The sequence below is a fragment of the Crassostrea angulata genome, chromosome 8, assembly GCF_025612915.1.
Source record: "Crassostrea angulata isolate pt1a10 chromosome 8, ASM2561291v2, whole genome shotgun sequence".
NCBI lineage: Eukaryota > Metazoa > Mollusca > Bivalvia > Ostreida > Ostreidae > Magallana > Magallana angulata.
In genome coordinates, this window is record NC_069118.1 from 31,676,913 (window position 1) to 31,700,282 (window position 23,370).

Consider the following 23,370-nt stretch of genomic DNA (forward strand, 5'->3'; position numbering starts at 1 on the left):
AGGTTGCTTATTTAAATCCCGCTGTGGTCACTTAATGTTGTGTATTGCGCACATTGTCTCAGCACACCCAGCTGCAATTAGGTACTGGCTTACTCTGGTGGTCAACCTGTGATGGACTGGTGTCCCATCCAGGGGACGTCAATGACTCTCATCTGCTTAGCACCATGGAAACCGGGAATAAACACCGGTATTATGTACCTTCCTGACAGGGAGAACGATTTAACTTCACTTTAACTTAAAGATATCGATATTCTCTAAAAAAAAAAAAAGGCTACGACCATTACATCCTCTTAAAGTATTCAATAAAATTATTAATTTTTGAAATTCGAGCCATACATCAAATCAGCATTTTCATGTATTTCAAGAAACTGATAATTGCAAATTAAATTAGACTTCTTTGTTTGATTTTCGTTCATTTTTTAATGTGTCATTGAATACATATATTTAATGTGTCGTTGAATAGAATAATTATATAATTCTCAATTTCAATTCAAACATTAAAAAAAGTGTACGATACACAAATACACTCATTTAATTCACAAGGAAACACTGACACTAAGCTAAGTCAAAAGAACGGTTGCAAAGCATTCGTGTGTCCTAATTCAAAAACTTTAAAATGAAAAATTCACTCACAGACATATGGACAAAGATATGTACATCTGACTACATTAGCCTAATAATAGAGAGGTTGAGATTTAAAACATGTACGGATACAATACGCGTACGTGTGTTAAAACTGCACGTACACGTACACGTTTTTGTAATTTATCAGTTGGGATTTTTTAACTTGTAGGATATAAATGTGTACGTAAATCGACCTAAAAGTATTCAAATTTGAATGGTACGGGCAAAAAAGATAGCTTTGGTATAGATTTTCTGTGCCAGCGTTCGCTAAGAAGGTTGCCCGAATCTAAACGATTTAAAAAGAAAAAATACTTGTTCGTTATCATTAATTCTACAGCGGAAGGGTAAGATATTCAAAAGAAGTATGTTATCTTATTGCTTGGATACAAAAAATATCTTTTAACGTTTAAAAGTGAATTCTTTATATATGTTAGCGTGTTTGTCTTTTATAAACATGTACACTTGTTGTGTGAATTCTTATTCTACAATTTTCGAATACCGCAATGTTTGTTACAAGGGGGAGTGGTTGTCAATATTTGGCGGCCTAATATCTAAAACCCTCTCTCAATAGCAATTGCAGAAAAAATGGGAGTTTGATATTAAGCAGCAATCATAATATTTTGACCCCTTCCTCCAATAGGAATTGAAAATAGAAGTTCAATATTTTGAGCCCCCCCCCCCCCCCCTCTCCAGTATCAAATAAAACTCAAAGGGGAGGAGGGTCAATAGATCGCGTCGTTTATAATATTTTGAACACCCTACCACTAAAATTAAAAATAGCAGGATGGGAAGGAGAGGGGGTTGATGCTTTACGGTCATAAGAACTGTCGCGGCCATAATATCTTGAACCACCTCTTTAATAGCAATTGAAAATCAGAGGGACGCCCATGACCACTGAGGGAGAGTTAAATATTGTGTGGCCATAATTATTGAACCCTAGAATCAATATGTTATGGAAGATTCATTCTTTTGCAGCGATATTTAGAATCCGGGTTCAAAATTTCTCGGGGTTCAAAATACATCGGACGGGTATTAAACTAAATGAATAAATACACATTTTATTCACCTTATTACTTGTATGCAATTCTGATCTACTGTCTGTTGTAACGTTAATTGAAAGTCTGTACAATATGTAAATATCCATTTCGTGAACCAAAAATTGGTTAGCTATAAAATCAGATAAATTATTCATAGCTCTTTATATCATGACAAATAAAAAAAAAGAAATCTAGCATAGATTCCTCGTTTCGTCAGGTCTTGTTCATTATGTTTTTACTCACTCTTGAATAAAATCAACTTTCTTCAGTACTTTCAATACTTTGATAAATTATAGGTTTTGTTCAACCACACGCTTTCGCTGCATTACGTTGACAAAGCGCCTGGTTGAACTAGTCTTTCATATTATAGCAACGCAGAATAACGCACAGTTATGTTACTTTCATGAATAACTGACTGTCTTCTGGCGACCGGCAAGATTAATCATTAATAATGAATCTCTACATTTACCTTCCCTTTAATCATGTATAATTGATCTTAATCCATGATGACTCACGCCGACTTTATTATTACAAAGACAACAATTCTTCTACAGAAATAAATGATAAAACAATAATTTAAGCCCCTTTCACAATTGGCAGACGAGCAGAAGCGATAAACGGTCGTGCGACCGAAAAAAATAGATATGGTCCGTAAACTGTTGCCAAAATAATCGCATATGTAAAAGTACTCGTACGAAACTCGCACGATTCAGAACGACCGTTGTGCGATGTAAACGCATTGAATTTTCATATATATTTTGCGTCTATATGCCGCTGTTGTACAATGACTGCGAGTGTTGTGAAACAATGCAAAAGGATCGCACTAAAGTTCAGATGATCGGACGATTGAACGTGCGTCAATGCGATTGGAAGAGCGGCGCTCGTCCGATCAATTGTTTCATCGTAAAAATGCTTGTACGAGTCAGAGGGGGTATATATAACGCCCGTTTCACACGCTCTTCAGTAGACATAGCTGAATGCAAGAGAAGATACCGTCCAAGGAGAGATCAAAAGCAAGAGCCAAACTCAAAGTCTATTGTAGCCTGAAACAGATATGCTAAATATACAGTGTTCACTGTAAAAAAGGAACTATTCGGCCTTGTCTTTTTTTCGCTCATTTTGCTCTTTTTGTCAGTTAGTGGATTAGGACCTGCGAATTTCAATGTCTCATATTATCTCTCTTTTACCACAATATTGCTGGGGCAAAACCGTCAAAAGAAGCGAACGTATCACTGGTCGAAAATAACCTTGTATCCAGTATATACTAGTGGCAACGCATGGAAACTGAAACCGATAAATCTTGCATTGATAGTAAAACGTTGCAAGATTACATGAGACACGTTGAGCAACAGTCTCATGGTCGCACAACACACACACACAAACAGCTAAGATTAATCTTCCGATATTTAAAAACAGTAATTTTGTTTGCATTTGATCGCGTCTGAATACTAGTAGTGTGCATGTCCTTTATTTTGAGGAGACTTAATGCGACCACAAAAACGCATGCCACGAATGCGAGAGCTCTTGAAACGTATGCGGAAGCTTGTACAAAGCCAAAAAATTCTGATCGCAAAGTGCTCGTGCGCCAATTGTGAAAGGGACTATATGAAATCACTGTAGATAGGTATGATATATTATTATGAGTTTTCGTACTACTGTTACAAAAAGCCTATTCCTTATTTTAAAATCTCAAGCTCATAGTATATGCCGTGTCCTATGCCAAAACTGAAAGAAACCAAGATCCTTGACAAATGATCCATGACCATAGCTGAATGACAGACAGAACCAAATTAGGAAAAAGATAGTTTTTTATTCCATGCGAAAATAGAATTGCTTGGTATGGAAACATTTAAATTTACGATTACATGTATATTTTTTTTGGTCTTTCTGAGACTTCATTTGTCTGATGACCCTTAATTAAACATACAGGTATCATTTACTCTGTAAACACATTGTTTCTTTATGGTTGCATACTTATTAGGCATTTTCACATTACGCTAACAAATGTCCAAGACTTTAATTCAAAAAGGGTACAAAACTTTAGTTCTTAATTACATGTATATATTCAACTCCAAAAGCACAGTCTAGATAAAGGTTAACTATCAATACTGATGAATACCAACTAAAATATACAAAGTGTTAATATAAAGTAAATATTATGAAGAGTCTTTAAAAATCTTCTAAATCTAGGTATTGTAAAGTTGTAATTCATATGTAGACTGTGGTTTCATTAATATTCAGGGTATCAATTTTCGTGGATAAAGTGAAAATCACAGTTTCAAGGATACGTAAATTCGTGGCCAATGACCCTTTCAATACAAAATGTTAATAGAAATTGCGTTTCAATGAACATTTAAATTCATGGTTAAACTTAAAAACGAAATCCACGAATATTGATGAAACCGCAGTATATGCTGATAAACATGAGCATTGTTTAAAATCACAGTGCAAATTGATACGCTAGTGCCACAATTATAATTCTATTGCATCCTTTTTTGGTTAGACTGAATCTGAAACGAGTAAATATTTATATGAATTACAACATTTTAAACGAGGTACTGCATTGGTATATACAAACAAGTTATTATATTATTGTGTTTATTTAGAAATATAGTCAATTGCCATGCCCGATGAATGGCGTTTGGCTGCTTTCCAAAATGTTAAAACGAATTTGCTGCATTTGGTGGGAAAAGATTAGGCAGCCGAATAGCTCACATTCAGATCATTAATCAGTGTATCTTTAACGCGTTTCAATATGTTTTAATCAATTCATTCGACAAACCCTCCGTACCTTTTGTAGAAAATTTTCTTTAAGTTTTTGTCCGTCCAATTGAAGACGAATTTCATAGTAAGAGGTTCCTTGAATGTAGGTTTTTTTTACAGGTTTGTCCAGAACTCTGAATTTAGCCACTGATGGGTACAGAAATTCACCCTCATTTCGATATTTTGAGTACCTCTGAATGTCCTTTGGTCTCCACAAACTTGGGGTCGAATTATCGATGATTAACAATATATTTTTGTCAGAAGAATCTTCTATGAAGTTGAACGCCGCATCTATGAGATTAGAAGAAGATGAAAATGCTGGGAAAACAACACTGTTTCCTTTTCCATAAAGCTTGAGGGCGCTTTTGATATCACCTCTGACATTCCCAATCATTCGATAGGTAACACCGTCATATCCTTGTACCCCTCCCCAATAGAGTAAAGTCGCGAGGAGGGCAGCAGCGTAGGGTGCGAATGCTTTGTCCTTTTGGTCTAGAGTCTTTGCTGTGCATTTGTGTTGGGAAAGAGCATAGTTCAAATCCCCGTAGATATCATCATCTGTGTACATGAACACGAGTGTGCTTTCTAAATCATTAGGGTCTTTGGCTTTCCGAAGGAGACTTTGGTATCCGTGACTGTACTTTGGCTTTAGTGCATCGGCTATCCTCCACTTTGTTTCATTTTTTTTATTTTGTAAGATGGTAAAGACAAACTTAAGTGAATCTAAGAATAAGCCCGTGGGTCTTTCTTCGCCAACAGTCAGTGCTTCTATTCCGTAGTTAATCAAATCCATGCCGTCGTTTTCTATTTTCTTTTTGCATTTGGATGTCTCCACTACAGCTCGCTTAGAACGACTATGCTTTTGGGGCGAGACATTTCTCAGAACTGCATTCGTTGCAATAACAATTAAAAGCAGTAATAAATAGATGCACTGTAAATGGAAACGCATTTCCTCAAAAGTTACTTTGACGAGTGATTTATCTGAAATAAAACATACATGTAGTTACAACATGATAAAATGTTAATAACAATTCTAATTAGTATCAACATTTTGTGGCTGTTAAAGGAAATAACAAATTAGAATTATTTTGTGAAAACTGCTAGTTTGTTGAATTCTTATTTTTTTGTATCGTAGGCGGGATTGATTAGTATTCACTAGATCGTATCTGGATTTGTTTATATCCATTTGCTAATTTGACATGGACATGGGTACCATCATTTCCACCCACCGATGGAAATGTTCAAAAAGATTCTAAGTCAACACCAAGAAACTAGAATAGCAATGCTTAGGACCCCAGAGAGAGAGAGAGAGAGAGAGAGAGAGAGAGAGAGAGAGAGAGAGAGAGAGAGAGAGAGAGAGAATGGATCAAAACTAAGATGGTGCAAGATAATCGATAAAACAGGAAATTTGTTGGTGTTATACAAAACATGGAGTGTAAAAGATGAGGATGATGCATGGTGATGATGATGATGATGACGATGATAATGATTCGCGAAAGTATTATGATCTCTGAAATTTGCCCTAGGGTAATATATACCTTTTATCTACTTGCATACAGAAGCGAATTATAGCATAAGATTATTATTTCTTTGTTTTTTTAACTCATCTGAGCTGAAAGCTCAAGTGAACTTTTCTGATCACATTTTGTATGTCGTCTGTCTGTCTGTCCGTCCGTTTGTCTGTAAACTTTTCAAATTTTTAACATCTTCTTAAGAACTTCCAAGCCAATTTCAACCAAACCTGGCATAAAGCATCCTTTTAAGGGAAATAATTAGGAATAAATGAATCTTTTAAAATCTTCCCAGTAACTAATCGGCAAGGTGTTTCTTTAAATTTGTTTAGACTTTTGCCCTTTGACGATTCTTAGGCCTCACAAGGGGTTTAGAGTTTGATGTATCTTTATATCCCATATACAAACAAATGTTTATGATCTATTTTAGAACTTCAATGCTCAACATGTGATATGACTTTGAAATCATCCTGTTAAGAAAAAAGGCTCATGATAATAAACTTAAAGAATATCCAGGGGGGATGGATTTTTATTTATACAGGATCTACATGTATAATTATACTACACTGTCAAAATAGTTTGTATACGACTCAATTAAGCTGATTTTATCATACCTATTGTTCCTATGGTAAGTGATTTGGCCCATGGGCCTCTTGTTTGTGCATGTTCTCTGTTTGTTGTTAATGCTTGAGATTTGTAAAGCCCCGGTTACATATTGTCACAATTTGAAGGTAGACGAAGAAGTCGTGGCGATCGAGTTATAACTCGTCACAAATCTTCAGGTGCCGTTTAGGACTCGAACACAAATCTGTGTTTCTTTATGCAGCCAGTGCTCGCCAAGCAGTGGCGAGAATTTCAAATGGTTTTGAATCTTTTGCAAGTTTTAATTTGGCGAACAGGGATTGATATATTTTTTCAATTCAGTCGTATTTAGCTTTACGAAGTTATGAAACTACACATTAGTCACAGGAACTGAAAACTCATATTTTTCCTGTTTCTTTAAAACATGTACATTAGTCTTCAAAGTAATATGAGCTGTTTTTTTTCCAGGTTTTTAATTTGTTGTAAAAAACCCGCTTTTTAAATAATTTGGTATAAAACTTAAACTTTGTGACAATTAAAAACTGAAATGAATACCAAAATGTTATCGGAAGAACTTGTCCTTATAAAGAGTTTATAGCAAACTTGTTTAAACAAAGGTTTATAAACCATCATTTAATTTACAATATAAGTAGATAATTTGAATTTTAAAATATTGACAAAAGTGACAAAATGCAGCTCATATTGCTTTGAATAATGTTATCATGTTAATACTATCTATCTATCTATCTATCTATCTATCTATCTATCTATCTATCTATCTATCTATCTATCTATCTATCTATCTATCTATCTATCTATCTATCTATCCTTACATGTAAATATTAAGAAAGAAATACGGTATGTTAAATCAATTTGTCAAACATTATATTTAGAACACTGCTTACCAATAACTTAAGGTAAAAAAAATGTATTACTGAACCTGTTTAAGAGAACCCCTTTTTACTGTTCGTTGTCGAAACTGTAATAATAGCTTTAGCTAAACGGAAGAATATTCTTCACAATTCAATAGGATTAACTTAAGGCACGGCTTGGATATTTGTAAAAGGATATTTTGCATTTGAGTGTACACATCCGCTGTACTGTCTGCTTTGTAAGGACATTTTCTATGATGCGTTATAAATAATATAAATATAAATAATATAAATATAGATATAAATGATATAAATTTTCTTTAAGGCGTGATGCCGATGTCACTTTTTCGTCGAATCTCTCAACACTCAAAATACACTGAACAAGGAAGTGAATGTCCGGGAAGAGATAATTTTAAAGCAGAACTAAAATAGAGATTCTGGCTTTCTGGCATTTGAAACAATTCTTAAACGATTCATATCAGTGAAGCAGGATCAACATGTAATAGCAATCAATGTCCAAGAGAACAAAGTTTGTTTTATTGTTTTGACATGATAATAAATTAGTTTAATATTTTGAAGTATCATTTGAAATTTTTCTTCAACCAAACCTGTACTAAAACTTTAAAGTGATTTTTTGCTTAAAAGCCTTGAAGATATCCAGCAATTTGATTTACTAGTATTTGTAGCCATCGAATAAAAGAAAATGTATTATATAACCCACACACTTTCGAAAATAAACTTGTAAAGGAACAGTTAACATTTTTTAATGAAAACTTGAAAACATAGTGGAAACTTCTGAATATGAAGCAGCTGCACAAAAAATGGAAGAAAAGCAATCTAACGGTTTCTAATGACATTACTTATACAAATAATTAATATCAATTAACTATATAAATCTTTAAACAAAATAATCATTAAGAAAATATATGAGAAAGTAATTAATACTATTATAGTTTTAATATCGTTTTAAGACTGAAAGATTATAATTATGGTTCTTATTAAAAAGACTTATATTAGAAAGTAAAAGAACATTTATTGTAAATACGTATAAAAGTACATACATATATTTTTCAATGCTTAACTGAAAAAAAACCTCAAGAGCATCAGTATTTGCTTTTAATCAAATACCACAGATACTACTAACAGACAGGATGTGAATGGGGAGCTACAAGTACACTCGTGATTTATCAGTCACTGTATTTTTCAGAAAATGACAACTTAAAGGACGAATCTGCCTAAATTACTGCTATAGTAAATAGTACAAGGTATCGGTTTAATTCGGACGACATTGAGTGTAGTATTATAATACTAGTTCCTACTCAAATTAACCCAATGTTAAACATTGTCTCGGATATGCAACAAAGGCTAGCACTTCGGCCTATATTTTTTCTACAGTTCATGTCGATTAATGTAAAGTAGTGTACGACACTTGAATCAAGGGTTCTTATCAATACGACAAACTTGATTTTACCAAGTAAAGTACAGTACTACACATAGCTGTTATTAATAGTTCACTTCAGGAAGTTTCAACCCACAGCATCATCCACGAGAGAGAAATCCAAGATAAGCTGGTATAAAAACTGCATTGTCTAATGATCCTGTTTATATTTGAAATTCCTTATGGAAAACCCTCTCTGGAATTTTTTCCAATTTTTAACGATCAATTTCTATTTTGGTCGAGACAGAAAACGCACTGGGATGGCGGTGCTCACAAAATCCATGGGTATTGAACAATTAAGACTACTACATGTAATAATCTTTAATTGTACAATAGATATTGTCAAATTTTCGGGACAACCAGTCCCTTCGTCAGGACCAAAAAAAAATTACAGGAGTAAAAAGCAAAGAAAACAAAATCTAGAGCTACTACTAAACTACATTAGAAACTATATAAAAGAACAGCTACATTATATATATATATATATATATATATATATATATATATATATATATATATATATATATATATATATATATATATATATATATAATATTTTTCAGAGCTTATTTTCAAAAAGCTTATTAGACAATGCATCATTACAAAAATTCTATGTTTCCTGACATTTCTGATATAAAGTGTCAAGCGTCGTTAACTATGTGTTTCATGAACCAAATACACTAAAGATACTCAGAATCAATAAAGTTTTAACATTTAGTTTACTCTTTATTAGACTCACACGGACGAAGTTGCTTCACACTTACATGTAGGTGTGACGGTCAAAATGCCTTGTTTTTACTACAGATTCGATCGTGTTTTTCAGATAACAATGGCTATTCAAGAAGTAAGCTCTACGATTTTAATATCAAGTTTGAAGAAAAAAAGATGTCTACATTTTTTACTGATAAAATAAATACATTTTTTTAATATGAGATAGGGACCTACAGTTGGGGATTTTGTTTTATATCCGCAAGCTACATGAACAGCTAAAGGTGAACAGGTACATTCATGACACTTTCTTACGGTTATTAAACTTTAAGTTAAGTTAAACTGTAACTTATCATTACAAAAGTTAGATATAAGCATAATTATTTGCGAATACAACAAATAAAATCTATCATTCTCAAGATAATTTCAGTGAATATGTGTCAATATGTGTCATTTTGAAATCTTCACAATTATGTGTCAATTTATGCCATTTGATTAACACGTTTATATTAATTTTTACTGGGAGGCTTGAAAATTTTATTCCAAAACACCCTCAATCATAACTGTAGAATAAAGAAACATTTTCCTTTTTTTCTAAACCATGCTTTGAAATTAAAGCTGTGCTTTGGTGTTCCTATTTGAGATTGGTAACAGTATAATGCTACACTTATTCTTAGATTGTATTTGTACATATATCTTTTAAAACACTCATATGTTTAATACCTATCTATATAAGTCTTCATATTATACAAAAGTGTTCGGTTTATCCAGCTAATAGCAACAAACAATACCGATCCCAGATGAATTATGGGACCGGAACCTTTCACAACGTTGACATTTTCTAGAAAAATACTTCTGCATATTAACACAATAGCAAGACATAAAAACGAATATAAAACCTTTATTATGGTTACTCAAAGCCATGAGATTTGTAGCAAATCTTTCGTAAATATCCCATTTGTTTATTTTTGTAAAATAGCTTAGAATGTAATGACACAGAGGTGTAATAACGGTAGTTTTGCTTTGGATATTAACACGAAATAATTGTTCCCTAACATGGGTTTCCAATCCTGCATAACACGGAACTTGAGGTGTATGAAAGTGCATTAAAGTGTCAGCTGCTTAACACTGCTGGAATACATCGTCTTTTTTTTAAATTCAAATTTCTTTGAAAAGAACATTGTAGACTTAATATATATTTTGGTATTGCTATGGGAAATTTATAAACTTTTTATACAGTACATCATTTACATTTAAAAGGAACGACTTCATGCAAGTTTTCTTTTGAATGCTCAATTTAATATGTTCGACAGTTTATGACTGGACATTTGTTCTCTTAAAACAACACATAAACTGCGCTGATATTTATTTAAGAATTTTCTTAAGTCGTAAATATAGGGCACTCACTAGATATAGTTGTCTGCAGAATACAAAAGATCAACCAAAAGGTACCTTGGCAGCTGATGCCAATAAAACCAAAACTGTACAAGTATAAGGCAATAAACTCTATACTGACATTAACTAAGCATTCTTTTCCAACAATAAGGAAAATATATTTGTAATGCAGTTATGAAAAGTAAAAGTGCATGCATATCATACCATGAATAGGAATGCACGGCAATGCTCTGTATGATTTTCCTTCCTTCCTTTCTTTTTCATTGGATTCAATCCATTTCTAGAGCAATGTCTCTCGTGAAAATCAATATATATATGTAGATAGTATAATACAGCTCAAAATACAAAAAAAATGTCTGTTTAACTCCGAATCTTGGTTTAAATTAAAGACTGGTTAGACTAAGTACTAGTTGGGTTTACGGCACATTCGATAAAATTTACATTACTCAAGGCAAATAAAAACAGAGGGCATGCTACTTATTTAATTACCTTATTTTAGTTGAATTAGGTAAAAGGCTCTGAGACGGCCTTTGTCCGAATGGTCTTTTAGTATTAGTGGGTGGATAAAATCTGTCTTACATTAAATAAAAGTGATTTACTTTTTAATATCAGTAGCATCAAATTATATAACTTCGAAAATCAATAAATGTTAATAATTACGAATACATCTGAAATTTTTTTCCCCAGATGTTTAAGATAACTCAGTCTGATCGCTTACCTTCTAAGATAAGATAAAAAGCATTGCATTCAATATAACTGTAAAGAAAGACAATACAATAAATGTTATCGGGCTTAAAGCTGCTTGTCCGATTATCCTTAACAGTATCAAATATTTTTCGATACAAACCATTATCCTAGAAAATTACAGACCTATCCACCCCAGCATAACCGGTTTTGTTTCAAAGATAGAAATATTCATTGTAAAAAAAAAATTCTGTGTTGGAACAAAAAAAACAATGCATCATGCAAATGTTTAAAAAATAAAACCGTATTTATTCTTTCATTGGAAACAAAATTTTTTTAGAAATGCGCGAAAAAAAACTACACAGGTAATTTTTCGTTTGCTTTAACATTGTTTAAATTGTTTTACTTCATTTTTATATGTCAAAGGTGCCAATCTTTTTTAGAAATACGCACCCGTGTCCCCTGGTTATCAATTTTTGAAAGGTTTAGATTCTAATTTCACATAAAACTATGTGTGAAAATATTGTAAATGTGCTAGGTTTTATTTTCATTCGATTCCATGTTTAAAAATACAACATGCTTTGTCATAGAATATCAAATCATCGAAAACATAACGTCATTTACAGTCTCAAAAAACTACATGCTTCAAATTTAGTAGCACCTTTCTTATCTAGTTCTCATATAAAAACTTATATAACTTTTGAAATCGGTATCTTTTTGTTTTTTGTTTTTTTGGTTATTTTGACGATGTAAATTGACGCTTGTCATTAAATATAGGATAGGTCATGGGTTTCCCGACGTCAAAGAATTCGAAGCAAAACGTGTTTAAGGTTTCGATTAGCAGTAGAAAATATTGTCTGAATAAATAATTCTTTATATGTGATAAAAAAAACATCAGAATTATTTAAAACGATATCTTCATCATTTTCGTTGAAAAATTGAAGGATAAGGTAGTGGTTTTTAAAAACAGAAACTACCATTTTTCGTCAATATTACAAATACAACTGATTCTAATCAATGTGTTTTAAATAAAGCCAAAGTGAACAAAATAAGAGAAGCCAATGCATTGAATTAAAAGATTTGCCATCTATTTGAATAAAAAATAAAAAGTAAACAAAGTAACATGACTTTTCCGAAGGATTGAATAGTACTGTAGTAAAAAATGTTTGCATTTGTTCCTACTAGTATACTCTCCTGAAAGAAGAAGATACATTTTTCAGCAATATGTCCTAAAATTCAAAAGTTGTGTAAATCTTATAAAAATACTCATTTATTATCTTGAACACGTGTGTACAAAATACCAAGTTATGCATTCATATTCTGCTTTTAAAAGAAAATAATGACTTCTATAATGTGTAACATTTCTTACATGTAATTACAGTAAAATTGATAAAAAATGACGCATTATCCAATAGTTTTTAAAAAATGAAAATATGTCTGCAGCCGTCGCCAGTAACAAAATTAATATAATTTATGTTAAATAACAAGTAATAAAGTGAATGTCATTGTAAGCGACGGTTGCAAACATAATTTCGTATTCATTAAACTATTAAAACATTGGTGGAATAATTCGTGAAAATGCACTTTTTACGACGTGACTGTTGTCTTTGTTAAAATCTTATTAGGTAACTGCATGTATTTATATAATCTTAATTAATTGATATTATTGCATAAATGAATGATACCTTTTTTTTGTGAATTTTTCTTAAACCCTTTACAAACAGGGCAAACTATGACTGAAACTGATTATTTTTAGGTCATCATTACGGTCGATTAAATCAAAAAGTAATTTTTTATCATATACTTACATGTATATGATATTCATATTCATTATTGCCCGATTACAAATTCAAATATTGATATTTGATCGTTATTTTCATTTCGTATCATTATGCAAACCCCGTTTGCGCCTCCAACTGTAAGTTATTTGCGTCATTAATATTATGTATTGAACTAATATCTATTATCACAGTCAAAGACACTCGAAAATGTAAATATTTAGCAATTACTGTGGAATCGTTAGATTTCGTGGTGGCTCAATTTTCGTGGAATTCGTTGGTACCTCTCATCCACGAATTAACATCCTCCACGAATTAATAAATTAAGGTAATAAAGTCATATATCTTTTGTAGGTTTAAGAGAATATACGATCACGAAATTTAATGATTAAGTAAACGGATTTCGAAAGGATGATGAGAGAAACAATCCCCAGTAAATTGAAAGAAATAACATTAAGCAATATCTCTGATCGCTACGTTTTCCCCCAACTGGTGAGAATTTGGTGATAAATAAGGTCAAGTAATATGTAAACGAGTTCGTCCGATCTGCTTAATTCCTTCATATATGTATCGTCTATTGTATCAAACTTTTAAGATCCACCTTTTCCATTCATTTTTATTCACTGGAAGGATTGGGAAGGACCCAAGCCGCGGTTATCAGCACTGATTAAGATGTGACATATACATGTCTTAATTCATTCTTGTTTTTAAATTATCAAAATTGTGGTAGATTTTTTTTAATTCATTGAATAAAAAGGGACAACTTTTATACGGTAGTGATACCATTTTTTCTGTTCAAGATAGGAAAAAGGTAAACTCGCTCAGATCTCAACTCATGACGAATAGATCAATCAAAAGCTAACACTGAATTGCACTGAACGTGCGCTGTTTGATTACAAGAAAAGTTATATAAAACCCATTAAAGTCGAAGATATTTCTGTTTCTTTTCTTAAAAAAATAAACTCGCTACAATATGAGATCTCCCAAGAATCCTCATTAAAACAATATTTTTATGAACTTTGAAAGTTCCAATGTCAATGGTACCTTATGTACTTTGATATTTGCTCTCAGATTGTGTCTTGGGAACTGCGTGTTTACTACATTATTAACAAGACAATCAATGCGAGTAAAATAATCAATATCAACAAAAAGAAATGCTTGGATTAAGTAGTTCAAATTAACTATCAAACATTTTAACGACATTGTTGTTGAACTCTAAATATGAAAGGGGCATCATGGGTATAGAATAAAGTCGCAATTATCGTAGGTAATATGAAAATAGGGCATGAAAACAACAGAAACAAACTAAATTTGTGTGAGGACCTCTAAAACTTGTCAGAAAATATTAAAATGAGATTCCAAATGTTTTTTACTTTACTTTAATGTAAATTCGTAGTTTTTAGACGCACGAGTCTGCATGAAGTGATGATATTTCAAGCTTTTTACACAAAACTCACTTCTGTGCGTGCGTTTCATAGCTTAAATGGATCACGATCATGATTAGCAAAAATGTCCACATTTATTGATTTAGGAATGAAATGTGAATCTGTTTTTTGTTGAACAAAGATACACTGTCAAAATGCTGAGACTTTGATTTTGAAGCTGTTTGTTACCTTAAACTTAATACTAGCGCCTCATACTTTTACATGAATGCTTAAAAGACTTAGAGGACCAGTTGACCTTTCAGTGGACTTTGAACACTTATTTATAATGTATATTGTGCTGATATTAATACTTTATCAGGACGATTGATACTATACTAATTTATCCTTACCTTATTCCAGAATAAACAAATAGATGCGATGCTACACAACTTGCTATATTGTAAATTTTCAGATTAATGGAAATAAAAAAAAAATGATGACATAAAGTGTTATACTACACATACTCCTCTAATGAGGAAATATTACACCAAAAACATGATAATTTATCTAGTTATGATAATCTATACAGTAATCTAGTGGTCACAGATTTGAACTGAAAAAAAAACCCAAACAGATTATCATGTAGTAACCCTACGCATTTGCCATGATCTTTTTATCCTGTATGACCCTTAGTTAATTAGTTCGTGATAATTTATCTCATAATGATAATCTAAATTGAAAGACATGTGCTTACCTATTTATTATATATAATTACACACTATAAAATGAAACATTGTTTAAGTTAATCAATATTTTCAAAGCAGTTTTAACTTAGTTGTCAATCCTTCTCATCATGTCAACTTGGCATATTCATGTGAAAAGGGCAAATGAAAGGGGTAGAATGCAGACAGATATCTTCAAATATAATTTGCATATTTCAATGACTGACTTCAGCTTGGACAACTTTGATTACAGTAATCTGGTGGTCACGGATTTGAACTGAAAAACCCCCCACCAAACAGATTATCATGTAGTAACCCTACGCATTTGCCATGAACTTTTTATCCTGTTTGACCCTTAGTTAATTAGTTCGCATAGAGAAATTAACTCTTTCATTCAGTCATTTACTTGCCTACAAGTATTTGTACATGTGTAAATAATACATACCAACGGTAATCACGTTATTGGGTACATTGTGTGATTGGAAACTGTTTACCGATTTTGGTCTGCTTCAAACGAGGAAATGTAGGTGCCTTGAAATGCTTTAAAGGTTAATCTGTTTAATCCCTCTTCTTCTTCGCAGTTTTTTTTTCCTTTTTCGGGTGTTGTAGCTGATTTGCATTAATAAATAAATTTCATGTTTGCGAACGTAACCTCAGAATAAGCTTAAATTATAAAAAAAAACCCACAAAGAATGCAAAAGCATAGCGTATTTTTTTTTTATTAACAAAACTGGCTTATTTTATCAATACAAGCAAAACATAAAATAAAGTAAATGAAAAAAATCAAATTTGAAAATAATAATAATTTTATCACGTACATGTTTAATAAGAACGTACTTATAAGCCTAATGAATATAAGCGATTTATTATCTAAGTGAATGACGCCGCCTTAATAAAACCGAAATCCGATAGACAGTAATTCATTGTATAAGCAGTGATGTAGTTTTCAGTCTGCCTACTTATTGATAAATATACGCGGGTATAAATTGGTTATATTGATACCCAAGACGCGTGACACAGGACAAATTTAGAGATAGTTTATTGTTGAGTGCACGAGCAATCACGAGTCGCTAAAGTTGCTTGACTCAAATTGTACACAATCATATATTAATATGACCTATAAATATATTTTTATAAATTCTTTTTACATCCAAGATTACAACGTTGTACTTCCATTCATTTTTAATGGAATTTTAATTAAATAAAAAATTATATATATATATATATATATATATATATATATATATATATATATATATATATATATATATATATATATATATATAAGAAACACTAGCAAACCAACAACACTCGTTATCTAAAGTGTCGGATCAAAAGATACACGGTTATAAGATGAGATATAAAAAAGCACTCAAAATAACCAACGACACGAACAATAAAGTAAAATATTGTCAAATTTTCGGGACAACCCGTCCCTTCTTCAGGACAACAAAATAAAAACTACATAAGAAAGAAGAAAAACATCTACAAAACTAGCACTAAACTAAACTAAATAATATATAAAAACTAGATAATGTTTAAACACCGGATCAAAACGTGGCAGCTACATCTTTATATTTAAAAATTCGAGCCCGAGAAAGAAAAATCCCGTCCGACGCAGCGGACGGTCTGTGAAGAAGTGCTGAAAGATAACGCGAACGAATTAATTTGCTAATTGGGGGTTGCTGTTAATTAAGTTGTACTAGCAAGATAATTCGTAGTGAAAGTTTGTCGGGAAGATTGGCCCTGTAAAAGACCACATAAATAATCATGAATGTAAAAACTAATGGAAGTGAAATAAAGCAAAAGAACAAAACCGATTAAGGAAATAGCTAATATATATATATATATATCGAAAGACAATAGGTTTGGATTAGCGATAAGTCAGAAACGTTAAAAATACAAAAATATTAAATATTCTAACATGAAACGCAACAAAAATTTAAAGATTTTTTAAAATATATATAAGGTCAGCACTTTGATGTAGGCCTTCTCTTTGTTTATAGAATTTCGGCCCTATCTTTGACACATCCAGATCACAAGTATGTCCTTATATTAAACATATGTTCTATGTTAGAATCAGGAGTGGCAAGAATACCTTTTTTCCATTATACATAAAGGAGATTAATACTCAAAAGATACAAACGAATACTGAACCCATTTTGTTCATCATATATAAAACTGAGCTTTTCTGCTGATTGTCTGAGGTTTCTGTGGAATAAACAGATGATGTTAAAAAAACAAACCCCATAGCGATCACTATTTAAGTCTGGCTTAACAGGGCGTTCCAAAATATTTTATATTACATTATTATAACTTGAGAGAGGACTTAGATAGGCTAGGCAGAGGGTCTGTTGCCTAATGCTATTATGTTTTGTTACATAATACATTATTCTATCAACAATGTTACCATAAAAATGATATAATGTATTCTCTAAATATGATATATTGCCCACAAATCTGTATCACTGAATGCGTCAGTACATTATACAATCTTAAACATTCTTTGAAAAAAAGCAAATCAAATAAATACAAAATTTATGTTCATTACACGCATGGTTTCAAGTTTTCTCGGTTTTTCATTCATTTTTACGGGTGTCATGCTTTCGTCCCTAACTCTTTGTTAAAAAAAGGTTTTCTTATACTTGATACACGAATTTATCTAACAGTTTGCTAGTCTAATACAAACTTGTTAAAGTTTATTGAAACTGTTCAAGCAAAGCAACAGGCACAAATTGACAAGTTATTTAATTTCAATTTGCAAAATGGTCTCTATTTGACTTAAATATGTGCACCATACCTGAGTGACACCTAAGTGACACAAGTATAACTTACTGTAAATTGGAAAATAATCACAATGGTTTTAATTTTAATATTTTTAATATTTTTGCGATTGCTCAATTTTAAGCTAAATAAAACCCAAAGTGAATTCACGATTTCAAATTCGTTTATTTAATATCAAGTAAACTGATTTTATCTTTATTTTCTTGCAGCGTGAAATTAAAACCACGATTGTTCTTTTTGAAAAATCGTGATATTTTAACATTGTCGAATTAAAACGACTTACAGTATTTAAGCGCATGCTTTACATCTTTTGTTGCTTAGAATCCTTTATAATACAATTTCGAGGATACTGAAAGGAGAGATCACATTAACATTTCAACGCGAAAAAAAGAATCTTAACCACCTTTCGATAACGTTAATACAATATCCTGTCTGATACAGTACGTTTTTAATTTAGAGAGTCTCATTGACGTCAAAGCAGTAATATATATCAAATCATTTAGTCTTTAGATTTGATTACATGTTCATCTGTAGCTTATTTCTTCAATCGATTCACGCGATATTGCACTATGAGAAAAATTGTTTGCCATGGTTGGTGGTAAAACATTAAATAAAATGTCATAAAAAGAACACATATCTTGATATGAATCATATTCATATACAAACATGCATGCATTCATCCATCTATCCGGACATACATATATATAATTCTGAAATTAATCTTTCAAAATTATCTGGAACTGAATGATACATACGTACAACAAATATGGATTATTTCATCTGTTCTTGACTGTCAGTTTATTTTTTGAGATATCTTGGTAAAAATGCTGTATGAATTTTGATAATGGCTTTTTAATACCCTTCGTGAATAATCATTGCAAATAATATCTTATATCATTAAAACGTCGCAACGATGTATGGTGTGATTTTATTACCAGATTGTCAATAAGATCTATGACATTTTTTCAACACACCTTTCCGACTGTAGTACAATTTAATTTCTTTGCAACTCATAAGATTTTTATTCAAGTCATAATTTGTAAGTTTTAACATTTGGTTTATCCTAAGAAATATTTTTAAAATCGGTAGGACTACAAAGTAGTGCGTTATTGCAAAATAGTTCCTATACTAGCAGTGTGTACTCTATAGTTGCATTGTGGCATTTCATATCAGAATGCTGAACAAATGCTAGAAAAGATGATTTGCGATTTTCAAAGCAAGTGTAAAATTTGAATTATCATTTGAAGGAAATACATGTAATTGAAATTGTTTGATGTTCACCATTTCTTAATTCGTGAATTTCTTCACTTCCTCATTTTTCAATGCAGATGCATTTTGCCGTAAAACGTATCAGACATCCCACCTTGAAATTCTTACAGGAGAGTGACAATTTGATGAGATTTCATTTAAAAGGTTCCTCGCTGGTGAACAAAAATTAGGAGCAGAGATATGAACCTGAAAATCAACATTATCGCCAATGGAAAATACATTAGTGGACTTTAGCCAACTGATAGATATATACAAAGTGGTTTATGGTAGTGAAACAGATGAAACAATATCAAATCATTGCCAAATTGGACGTGAAGAACATAATTAATGCCTCTTTTTTCCTCTCTAGAATATTGCATATATAATGTTGCCCATAAAAAGCTAAAGAAAAATACGACATGTAGTTTGAACCCCAATCGTCCCCCGATTCTGACAAATCTTCATTGTAAAAATATGACACTAAAAGACAAGTCTTTGCATTTTTGTCTGTTTTAAAAAAAAGAAAAGTGAAGAGTTTTATTTTAAAAAGAAAAAATATAACACATAATATAGCTGAAGTTCAAAGCATCAAAAACATGCAGACTTTGCTCTGCTAGTAACTTTATATTGAAAAAGAAAATGACCCTAAAAGTTGTCATCATAATTATTATCTTATGAATTCGGAAATGTCTCAAGGGATATCAGGTTTCTCTAATTTCATTACATACATGGCGTTAATGTTGATCTCTATGTGTGTTTTCAATTTAAAGGAAGTCTATAAAGCAAAAGCAAATTAAAAAAAAAAAACTCGTTGCGAGCAACGAAGGGTCTTTCGTTTGATTACCTGTACACATTTTAAAAAGGCAATAACAACCTAAAAGAAAATATGTACAAACAAAGAAGTTTAAAAAACGATTTTTTTAACCGGGTTTTCCGGGTTTTCCAACGGAAAATTCCGGTTATTAAAATGTTAAATTGGCGGGCGGGCGGGCGGCTGCCAAAAGGGTACCCTTTTTGTATGGATAACTCCTACAGTTTTCAAGATAGGAAGTTGTTCTTTTGCAGATCAGTTGTACATATTTTAGTGGTGTGCATATTGCTAGTATTTTGATTTCTGATAATTTATGAAAAAAATACCAGCTTTTGAACTAAGTCATTTTTTTGTAAAAATGTTACATATAGGGCACCCTCATTGTACGGATAACTCCTCCTACAGTTTTCAAGATAGGAAGTTGTTCTTTTGCAGATTAATTGTACATATATCAGAGGTGTGCATATTGCTAGGATGTTGATTTCTGATAATTTATGAAAAAATACCAGCGTTTGAACTTAGTCTTTCTTTGGCAAAATATTGCATATAGGATACTCCATTTCACTGGATACGGTAGTTAGTGTTTATCAATTCAGGGTTGACATAAACTATAAAAACATTTCATATAAAGGAAAACCCGGTTTGCTGTCACCTTGACAGCTTTTCACTTGTTTTTATTTGGGAAAATCAACTGTATTTTAAAAAGAGCTCTTTTTTCTGCTGCACAAAAGGCATTATTATTCAAATTTCTGATAAAAATAAAACCGTTAGTTTTAAAATCGATCTTTTCAAAGATAAAATCGTGAATCAAGACACAATTAAGAAAGAACAAAAATAAAAAACCAAAAAAGTCGGCACTCGGGGACTGAACGCGGGTCTCCCTAACGACTGAGCTACGCGGACTCTCGCTTCAGGACTTTAAAGCCCAAAATCTCGAGAATGTGTTGATCGATTTTAAAACAAAATTTATATTCTGATGTTATCAATGCGTCTTTATCAAAGAATAACAGAAAAAATAGTGTTTTTATTTCCTTCCGATGACGATCGGAAGTGACAGCGGACGTTCGGATATGAAAAGGGCACTGCGGTTGATGATTCTCTACCATCCCTGTAAATTTGAAAGTTCTATCTTAGAAAAATTCTAAACAAGCAAAAAAAAAAATATATATATATATAATCTTAAATAGCTCAAGACCGGAAGTGACCACCAAAAAAATTACGTGTAATTTTCTTAATTTTTTTTTCATAAATAAGATCTGAAAAGTTCACTAAAATCGGATGAAGCGTTTTAGCGAGAAAAACGATAACTAGACGCGATCTCTTTGCGAGCAACGAGAGGTCCTTCATTTAAAAACACCTTACACTATCGGAATACTTGTTCTTTTCTGTCACTTCTCAACACTTCTTCAAATTCCATTTAACTCTCTCCAAAGTTTTAAATAGACATGTATCTATGCTAAAAAAAGGCTTTGTTATTTTGACTTCTGATAGAATTAAAACGAAAAATAGTAAAATCCATTATACACAGAGACACATTCAGCACTTAGGAACTGAACATTGGTCGCCTTGGGGCAAGGTCACCTCTCTAAGCATTACGCCGATAAAACTCTCGCTTCAGGACCTTGGATCCCAAATCTCGAGAGAAAAAAAAGGAGGAATTACAAATTCAGCATTTATTACGTCTCTGTCGAAAAAAAACCCCCAGAAAATAAAATAAAAATATTTAGATTCAAAAAAGTTGAAAAAAATGATATTCATATTTCTTTCCGGTGACGACCGGCAATTACGGAGAGCGTTCATATATTCAATAGACGCTGGGCTATAGACCCTCTATAATTCTGAAAATTTGAAATCTCTATCTTTGATACTTGTCAATAAAAATCTTGTACATCAATACCATGAAATCTTATATATTTGGGACCGGAAGTGAGGGCCAAAAAAGGATTTATAATTTTCTTACACTGATCGGAGAGAGAGAGAGAGAGAGAGAGAGAGAGAGAGAGAGAGCGAGCTAAGCAAGGCTTATTAGCGAAGTAACACTACTGAATTCAAAGTCCACTGATTTTCCCAAAAATTGACTAACTCTGTCTGACATCTACTGTACATAAACTGTACTTCACAGTACCTTTCACTGACTTCCACTGTAACCCACATTTTCATTGACCAGCACTCCGCACTGTAAGCCACTGTACAGTCGTACTGAAGCACTGTACCCAATTGTATCATATACCTAGTGTGTATCATCCCTGATACACGTGTTTTGGACTAGGTGAGATAGCAATCGGAAGCTAGGGCTGCATCGCCTTCGGGGCTGATATTTCTCTGTCTTAGCCTGTCGTTAAGGGGGTGTATTGCCATAAAATTTGAAATCGGTAATTTCCATATATCTCTGCTTTAAATTAAGACTAGTTTGAGAAATGACGATAGAATAACGAATAAATAATACAAAGCATCGCTTTACACGTCTAAATAATTATATTTTTTGTCGAAAATTGAAAAATAATAATTCAAAATTAGCACCAAAGAGTAATCATAATCGCTAGCCAAGGGTTTTCGGTCCACGTTGCTCCCCATAAACCCTTGGCGAATTTCATTACGAAAACTCGGTGACAAGCTCCGTTTTACGATTGGCTGCAGCCGCGAGTAGCTGATCCAATCACAGTTCTTGTAAATATAAACTTTAAAAGAAAACACATGTGTGATCTTTGGTTAAACATTCGATGCTTTTAACAAGTTGAGGCACAAGTTCTCGAGTACAGTGCTTCCCTAACGATGGGCTAACCAGATCGCTTTAAAACCTATTAATTTTACTGGGATTATACAAAGTTCTACAAACTTGTCAAGGCTCGCGTGATAGCATGGGAAGTAAACAGGGCGAATGTAGAGGTTGCCTTTCCCGTTAGTATATATATATGTTCCTGCTTATAGTTATTGCTTTTAAAGGTTCAATAAGCTCTGTTTTATTTAATTTCTTTGGTTCGCAATATTCACGACAACGATACCTGGTTTTATGGCATGAAAGCTTTCATATAAATCGGCGACTTTTTCA

The 23,370-nt window shown here is 32.1% G+C and overlaps 1 protein-coding gene across 2 annotated transcripts; it reads right to left on the bottom strand.

Annotated features, from left to right (window-relative positions):
* Positions 1-2,161: 2,161 nt before the first annotated feature.
* On the bottom strand, positions 2,162-7,601 carry LOC128161493 (uncharacterized). Of its 2 annotated transcripts, none has more exons than XM_052824780.1 (2): positions 7,458-7,601; positions 2,162-5,405 (listed from the first exon to the last, which is right to left on the bottom strand). In XM_052824780.1, the coding sequence occupies exon 2, from the start codon at positions 5,371-5,373 to the stop codon at positions 4,426-4,428; it is 948 nt and encodes a 315-aa protein (XP_052680740.1). In that variant the 5' UTR covers positions 5,374-5,405; positions 7,458-7,601; the 3' UTR covers positions 2,162-4,425. The 2 variants fall into 2 exon arrangements, with proteins under 2 accessions (XP_052680740.1, XP_052680741.1); XM_052824781.1 differs by having other exon boundaries at positions 7,423-7,502.
* Between the last annotated feature and the right edge of the window lie 15,769 nt (positions 7,602-23,370).